General features: G+C 29.2%; 1 protein-coding gene across 1 annotated transcript; it reads left to right on the top strand.

Moving 5' to 3' along the window:
- The first annotated feature begins 271 nt into the window (after positions 1 to 271).
- On the top strand, positions 272 to 8,482 carry LOC139896210 (glucomannan 4-beta-mannosyltransferase 2-like). Its single transcript, XM_071878803.1, has 9 exons — positions 272 to 863; positions 940 to 1,038; positions 1,664 to 1,916; positions 6,598 to 6,708; positions 6,798 to 6,934; positions 7,052 to 7,165; positions 7,261 to 7,460; positions 7,553 to 7,753; positions 7,962 to 8,482. The coding sequence occupies exons 1-9, from the start codon at positions 531 to 533 to the stop codon at positions 8,122 to 8,124; spliced, it is 1,611 nt and encodes a 536-aa protein (XP_071734904.1). The 5' UTR covers positions 272 to 530; the 3' UTR covers positions 8,125 to 8,482.
- The last annotated feature ends 823 nt before the right edge of the window (positions 8,483 to 9,305 follow it).

The following is a 9,305-nucleotide window of genomic DNA, read 5'->3' as shown; positions in this document are numbered from 1 at the left end:
AAACAACATATATCCAAATTCGACCGCGCGTTGAATACAACCGCAGCAATGTGCGGTCGAATTTTTTTCTAGTTATAACTAATAATAATACTAATAATATTTTACTCTGTAAATATTTATATTTATATCTTATATCTTATATATATATCTATATCTATATGTATATCTATAATTAATAGTAATAATAATACTGCAATAACAAGTAGTAATAAAATCTTATACTCCGTAATAAATAAAAATTTAGTATAAAAACCCTCAATCTGTCTCTCAATTTCATTCACTTGCTCCACTCTAATCTCTCTACCCCATTTTCTTTCACCTCCTCCCCAATGCCATAACATTCCCCTGTTTTGAATACACACAACAAAACAGATGGTTGATGGCATAATCTGTAATAAGCATATGCAAGGAATTTAGAGCAGTGCTTGTCTTTCTGTACTTTCTAAAAAATCAATAAAACCCCAAAACAAGCTTCAAATCTCACCTACATTTCATAGATCTAGCTTCCCCTGTTTTTAGTGAAAGTCAAAATGGGTGACGTAATCTCCGGTAAGAATCTGATACCGGAGAGTTTTCCGGGAGCTTCGGTAGATTTGGCGGCGCAAATTGGTTTATTGTGGGACCTAATTAAACTCCCGTTAATTGTACCATTGTTACAATTGGCTGTTTATATATGCCTAGCAATGACTGTTATGCTGTTTCTTGAAAGACTTTATATGGGTATTGTTATTATTCTTGTTAAATTATTCTGGAAAAAACCCGATAAACGATACAATTGGGAACCAATTCGTGACGATTTAGAACTTGGGAATTATGCTTTTCCTCTGGTTCTTATTCAAATTCCAATGTTCAATGAAAGAGAGGTTTGTTTTTTAGTACTAAACTGATACTTATGTTTGAATATTGTTTCGTGTTACTAATGATGACGTCATCACACAGGTGTATAAGATCTCAATTGGGGCAGCATGTAATCTGTCATGGCCGTCCGATCGCATGGTGATTCAAGTACTTGATGACTCTACTGATCTTTCCATTAAGGTACAACTCATTAAAGCTAGGTATTTTCATCATTTTTGAGTATGAAGTAGATTTTAAATTAAATCATTGTTATCACATTCAACCTTTTTTAATTGTACAAATGATTACATCATTTTTTTCTTTCCCAAAATTGGCTAAAGTTATAAACGGTTTCAAGATCCAAACTTTCTACTAAATTTGATTGAATCAATATGGGATTTTACTTGCCATTAATAGAATTTTTCTATTTGTAATGTTAATTTCAATATTTCTTATATTAGTTAACACCATCTAATCCATTAATGGCATCTAGAATTCTAGCTATAAAAAACCAAAAGTATTTATTCTCATTTTATTTTATTGCTCTCTAATAATTAATGCTGTAATTATTATTTTTTGTTTTTTCACAAAGAATTAAATATTAGATCTTCCTTAGAAATATTTAGCAAGTTGTAATCAGTTATTACATTTAATTTGGTCCATCTGTCACCTGAATGATAATTAAAATGCATATAATCTTACGAGTAAAACATTACTTTTTATCTATTTACAGCATATGTTCATTTGTTCTAATAAACTAGAGTTTTGAATTAGTGTTAGGAATGTATCATGGATTTACTTATAATGATTTTTTAATAATATTCAGGATATGATTGAAAAAGAATGCCTAAGATGGGCAAGCAAAGGGGTTAATATTAGGTATCAAATTAGAGAAAGTAGAGGAGGTTACAAAGCTGGTGCACTTAAAGAAGGATTAAAGCGTGATTATGTTAAAGATTGTGAATATGTAGTCATTTTCGATGCTGATTTCCGACCCGAGCCTGATTTTCTTCGCCGAGCTATCCCTTTCCTCGAGTTCAACCCTCAAATTGCTCTTGTTCAAGCTCGATGGCGTTTCGGTAAGTTTTTATAAGCTCAAGACTCTTTAAAAGTTTTAAGCTCGTATTCAAACTATGAATATCTTAATAGTAAATGTTACTCAATATTTATTAAGTTAGTTTATCTTTTATGGAGTGATTTACTAACACCATTATTAGTATTCAGTATCTAGTATTATTAATATTAATATTAATATTACCGTTCCAAAAAGAATTTTAGTATTAATGTATTATTATTATATTATTACACTTCTTAGTCCGTAATAATTATAATGATAATTATGTATATATATATATATATATATATATATATATATATATATATATATATATATATATATATATATATTTTATAAATTATAAATTATATTATGGAGTATAAAATACAAAGTAAATAACAAAAGGAGAAGAAGAAATGGAGAAAAAAAGAATATACTTGCTCCTGATGCTACTTCAGAAGTGTCGGTGGTGTCAAAGTGTCGACTCCTGTTTTAGTAATTCGATAATCGAAAATATATTGGAATTATAATATAATATAATTATTATAATTATAATATAATATATAAAATAATATTATTTTAAAGTAATTATATTTAATTATATAATATAATTTTAATTAATTACTCTGTATTAATTATTAATTATAGTATATTATAGTAAATTAATAATTAGTAGATTATAATTTATAATCCGTATTATATGTCAGTAACCGGAGTATAATAACAATAATTGAACACATTAACGTGGGAAATATGTTTATCATTTTATATGTGGATATGCGTACACACATATAATATTAATATTAATAATAATTAATAATAATGAATAATAATAATAATAATAATAATAATAATAATAATAATAATAATAATAATAATAATAATAATAGTAATACGAATAATAAAAGTAAATAATCCCATTATATGAAATGATGTAGTATATAATAAAATTCATAATTTTAAAGTATTTTTGGAATCTTTTAACTTGCATTCAATAATATAGATAAATAAATGTTTCTGCTACCAAATTAATGTAATGAACATGCATATCGTTTTGACTATTTGTAACGGGTGCAAGTAGGACCAAAAGAAACGCCAAAATATAGGGTAATGGGGCAGCTCTTTGTGATGTCTCTTTGGTGTTTAGGAGAAAACAACGGTAAAGAAACATGGTGTTTCTTGTTTTCTTATCTTTTTATTAATTTAAAAATATAATTTTTATTCCTTTTTAATACTTAACTCAATTATATTTTAACACATGATCACAATATTCTTAACCAACAACAAAAAGAAACACCACCACTACTCCATTCAAAAAAGAAACATGTCCTAGTCATCAAAAAAGTGCAAAAAAACAAGAAACACGAGCAAGAAACGTTTTAAATATTTGAACAGATGGGATCGAATAATCATTGTATGATGAAAATAGAATAACCGCCTATTTTCTTGTTGTTTACTTAGCGAGTATACACTGTCTTATAGGAAAAGTATTTTTGAATAGACATACTAGCAATTCAATGCTTTAAATATACTGGTTTGATAGTATACAAAAACATTACTACTATGAACGATCAAACATTCAAGGTATGGTTATCTTGAAATAATGTTTCAACTACCGTTTACAATTTCCAACATCTGAACATCCATTTGATAATATGAAATTTAAATATATGTACTTATTATTTTCTTATTAATTTCTAGTATTATTAAAAATGGGCATTGGATAATGATGTATTCTATATCTATATCTATATTTGGTTTATAACAGAAAATATTATATCAACTTTGTTTACTTTAGTATTTTGATACTCCGTAGTATGCTATAGTTAATATATTATTTTCATTTAAAAATGTAAACATCATATCTCTTTTGTCTTTAAGTGGTTATCGGGAGATAAAAAAAAACACAGAGGTATAATATAAAACAGTACAAGGATCACTTCTATTAAAAGAGTATAGTACGAGGTTCTAACATGTAAATTACATCTTATCGGAAAAGGTAGTAGGTCCAGTTAGACTCCGCCAATCACGGGATCCTAGCCGTCGATCGTAACACTTGTTTTCTTTTACCTAAAAATTATGAAGGATTTTTTATACATAATAATTTTGTTCGGACAGCTGTTAGGATCATCAGATTAGAGGTGACTTAACCACTCACGCGTTCATCTCCTACACAGTTATATCCGTTCCCAACTGCGTGTCTAGAAGAAAACCCGCCCCAATTCCATACGGGGCATGGACGATTTAAACTTTTGAGAAAACGATTTAAACTTTTAATGACGACACATGATGTTAATAAGTTCGTTATTAAGGGTTGCTATTACCAAGTTACAGTAAAAATATGTTTAAAAATAGGCATAGGCATATAGGCATAGGCATATATAATGAAAATAGAGATAAAAAGTAAACAATCAACCTGTGTAACCTAGGCAAACTTTCAGTTGCAATGGTGATTGGCGTTCTCCCGATCACCGCTGCGGTTTATTTGTTTCGTTGCTTTTTTAATATAACGTGTTTTGATTTTGTTTGTTACGTAGTATAACTTTAGGTTTGTTATATAATCTAGGTAAATGTGTTTCACACTGTTAGTGAGATTGTTTGTTTAAGTTTGTATTGTTTAGCTAATGCTCATTTTGATTTCTTTTGTACTGGTTTGTACTTGTTGATGATCCATGTTAATGTTGTTACTTTTTTTTTTATTTTAAAAAAGCAACATGTGTGGTTGTTATTTTTGTTCACGTGCGGATTAACATGGGGAAACAAGTTATGTGTCGGCGCATCATAGCAAAATGAGTTATTATTAGATAAATCAAATTATTTGATAACTTAACACGTATTTATGTAAATAAGTGAAAAATTAATTATAGTATATGCTATGTACGTAGCAAACACTATTAACAAATATTTTTTGATTTGAAACATAATAATCATACAATTATATTCTAAGAGAAAGTCAACACTCCAAATATTATACGTGATAGTTATATATACTAATATATAAAGTGATTGTTATATTACTATTATACTATACAAGTCTCATAATTAAGCAATTTAACTACAGTCGTTAGAGTTCTCGTTAGAAAAAAATCAGAGTTTTTATAAAGAATAAAGAAATAAATTGAAAACACTATGGAAGGGGGTAGTGTAGTAATTTAGGAGTCTGTAGTCCATGTGTTTTTATGCTGTACACTGTGAATTGTCGCTGGTACAGCTGCTCGATTCTGTTTCCATTTTCCCACCGACACTCAAAGAAACTCTACTTTTTACATTTTATATTACTCCGCTTATTTTTCACTTTAAGAAAACAATACGGAGTAGTTTTATTATTGTTTTCTGGTGTGTAGGAATAATATGACACTATGTGATAGTGTATAAAAAATGTCATTGACTATGATAGAATACATCAATATTTTTACTTATATAGGTTTTTTAATAGTATAATATAGTGACAAAAACAAGCTGTGAGTTCATCTGCTAAATGTCGTGTTGTGTTTGTGAAGTAGAGACATGTGTAATGTTGTTCCATTGCCCAAATAATACCTAACACCGCTTGTACTATTTTACTCTGATGGCTAACTTTTTTATTTATATTCCTAGACTAGAAAAAGTTACATAGTCACGTTACATAGTCAATTACATTATGTTTTTCCATACCTCTATTTTGTCCTTTACCTAATCATCATCAGTTAAACTAAAATGTATTCTGAAGTCAACTATTACAGTAATATTTTAAATAAAGCAATTATTTAATGCAAACGTTAAATTTATGTATTCTAAATAATACTAATATTTAATCAATTACTCCGTATTTAATTTTGTTTTTATATATTTATATTATATTATATTATTATTATTATTATATATTTTATGATAATTGTATATATACTAGTGAAATAACCCGTGAAATCGCCGGTTTGTTTAAACGAAACAATTTAATGACATGTTTTAGGCATTAAGTGAATGTAAATGATAAAGTCATTTTTTTTTAATGACCCGTGTGAATAAGAAACTTGTCGTTGTTTTTACAAATATATAGAGACATGTATTTTCGCATACATATTTAACGTAATTAATTTCGTAAAAAGAATTCATATTTGAATATTAATAATATAATAATTATAATTATAATTATAATTATTATATTAAAAGTAAATAATAATAATTATAACGTTCGCTCAACTAAGTTGAGTATTTATATTTTAATAGTAATAATTATTATTATTATTAGTAATAATAAATGTCATTTAAATTTTTTTAGAAAATTAAAATTACAATTTAGGAGAGATTAGTATTTCCTTTTATAAAAGATTTCGTATTATTTTTTTAATTAGATTATATATAATTATGACATCATCATAATGAAAATTAAAGAGTAATTAATTTAATGATGACATCATCATTTTAAAGCTTTATATGACTATATAGATTACTCCGTATATGTTTAGTGATAAATCCAGCACACTTTTTGATATATCATCACCCATATTATATGTGTGCTTATGAATTTTTTGTTTCTAGTCTTGGATATTATAAGGATTATTTTCAAAGTGAAGATTATAAATTAACTATGATTTTCATAAGTTTTAAGATTGAACCTTATAATTGTTGACAGCTACATGCTTAGGATAATGTTGAATGCTAGTAATTCTCAAAGGTTTAATGAAGAAGGAAAAAAACATGAATTTTTGGTTAACATTTTGCAGTTAACTCTGATGAATGTTTATTGACAAGAATGCAAGAGATGTCACTAGATTACCATTTCACAGTGGAGCAAGAAGTAGGATCAGCTACTCATGCATTTTTCGGATTCAACGGTAAAAACCATAATTTGACATACTCTTTAATCAATTTTCACCATTTTAGTAAACAACCAAAGGCCTAATACGAATGCGATCACCAACAGGAACTGGTGGTGTGTGGAGAATCGCTGCTATTAATGAAGCGGGAGGATGGAAAGACAGGACCACCGTTGAGGATATGGATCTAGCTGTTCGGGCGGGCCTCAAGGGATGGAAATTTCTTTATCTTGGTGACCTTCAGGTTAGTCATTTTCATTATTAATCTTTAATTTGGACTGGACCCATCTCAAAAGGTTCAATCTTTAATGGAAAAACAGTTAGTTCTTGAGCTAATAACCAAAATTGATACATGTTGTAGGTGAAAAGTGAACTTCCTAGTACATTCAAAGCCTTTCGATATCAACAACATAGGTGGTCTTGTGGTCCAGCCAATTTGTTCAGGAAAATGGTGATGGAGATTGTCAAAAATAAGGTTAGTTACGCGTGCTTTTTATTATTATTTACGTTTATGTTCTTTAATTTATGAAAAAAATGGTATTAATCTTGATTATTTTTATGATGTTGCAGAAAGTCACCGTGTGGAAGAAATTATATGTGATTTACAGTTTCTTCTTTGTAAGAAAGATTATTGCGCATATGGTCACCTTCTTCTTTTTCTGCGTTGTTCTTCCGCTCACAATCTTGGTCCCCGAGGTTGAGGTTCCAATTTGGGGTGCCATTTATATTCCTTGCATCATCACCACATTGAACTCAGTTGGAACTCCAAGGTAATCAAGTTATATTTCCGTATTATTTGAAAATTTATGCATTGATTGGTTGTTATTTAGTATTCATAATGTGATATTTTATTTACTTTCAGGTCAGTACATTTGTTATTCTACTGGATTCTTTTTGAGAATGTTATGTCCCTGCACCGTACCAAGGCGACATTCATTGGTTTACTTGACGCCAAGCGATCTAATGAATGGGTCGTGACTGAGAAACTCGGAGACGCTCTTAAGAACAACAAATCGAATGCCAAAGTAGCACCTAAAAAGTTCAAATTCAATATCGGTGATAGGTAAAGATCGTTGCTTTCCACTTTTGTTTTTATGGGATTTCTTATACGTTCTTTAAAGTCTCAAACTTGACCAAATCCACTCCTTTTTTAGTGTAGTGTTTGGTATTATGACCAAATCCCACTTCATTGACTACGCAATAACTTTTGTGTTTGTTACATAAAAAGTTTATATTTTTTTGTTTAATGATTTGTGTGTTATGGGATGTAGGATTCATCTTACGGAGCTTGGATTCGCAGTGTTCCTTTTCTTCACCGGTTGTTATGATTTTATGTATGGAAAGCACAATTACTTCATATACATTTTCCTTCAAACAATCACATTCTTGATCGTTGGGTTCGGATATGTGGGTACCATCGTCCCGAGCTCTTAAAAAACTTCACATGGGACTTCTAATTAAGCAAGCAAAATAGTACTACAACTTTTTCTCTTCTCAGTATATACAATCTTTTGTGTGATTTAAACACATTCTGTTTTATCGCGTTGAGAAGGGGATCATGAAAGAGATTACAAAGTTGGAGTTTTTGGAAGATTGATCTGTTTATTAAATATAAGAGAGAGAAGAGAAATAGGTTGTTTGTTAGAGCATAGTAGTATACAATTGAGTTGAAGAAGAAAGATGATGTTTTTAATGTTTTATTGGATTTTTAGTTGCTTTGTTTAAAATATATGTTTAGTTGTTTTTCCCCCTATGTTTTGTTAAGATTTACTGTCGTTTTACAGCGTCCACAAGGGCTTTTTAGTCTTTCTAATCGTTGTAGCTGTGTGTTATATGTTTTGATTTCCATTTTTTCTTCAAGTGATCTCTAGTTCAGATGGTAAAATAAGTTGTATGTTGACTCAAGGGACGCGCCTTCTCCTCATTTATTGTGTACTCTGAATGCTCTCTCCCAAGTCCCACGTTCTCTTTCGGTTGTGCATTTAGTTTCAGGAATTTGTATGTGTTTAGCACACAATCGAAAAATAGGCTTACTGTCGCCCATGGTTGTTGAAGGATATTCATGCCTCGGCCCTCGAGTACATCAATACATTGTGTTTCTTTGGGTTAATGAGTCGTTGAACGTAGAGAGAAGAATGGAAGTGAAAAGTGAGTATTCGATTTCGTTGTTAACTTCATTCTACTAATTAATAGCGTACATGTTCGTGACTTATGGCACTTATGCTAATTATTAATAAAACTAATTGCTGCATACGAAACAGGGGCTGACCGATGAAGGTTTACTTACTCATCCAGTTTCACTTGTAGTTTGTACTACAAGTCAATGTTGTATGTTTCCTTCATATGAATATTACGTAAATTATAATATTGTGATTCTCTCGATGAACTTTGGCATAAAATGAAAGTTGTAGGGGACATGAAGAGTTCAACCATACACCAAGACTTAATGTTGATTTTGTTGAGGTACAACTATTTTGTTCTATGATTTAAGAAGTTCATTCTGTTTTCCAATATTATTATTTGTGTGCTACAATATTTAAAGACTTGTTTTTATAAGTGCATTATTATGAAACCTATGTTGTCATGCTAGCTATGGACTATAAGAAAGCAATGTA

Source organism: Rutidosis leptorrhynchoides, chromosome 3, assembly GCF_046630445.1.
Source record: "Rutidosis leptorrhynchoides isolate AG116_Rl617_1_P2 chromosome 3, CSIRO_AGI_Rlap_v1, whole genome shotgun sequence".
Taxonomy (NCBI): Eukaryota; Viridiplantae; Streptophyta; class Magnoliopsida; order Asterales; family Asteraceae; genus Rutidosis; species Rutidosis leptorrhynchoides.
The sequence above is the reverse complement of the archived record's forward strand: the minus strand, read 5'-3'. Positions and strand labels throughout refer to the sequence as shown.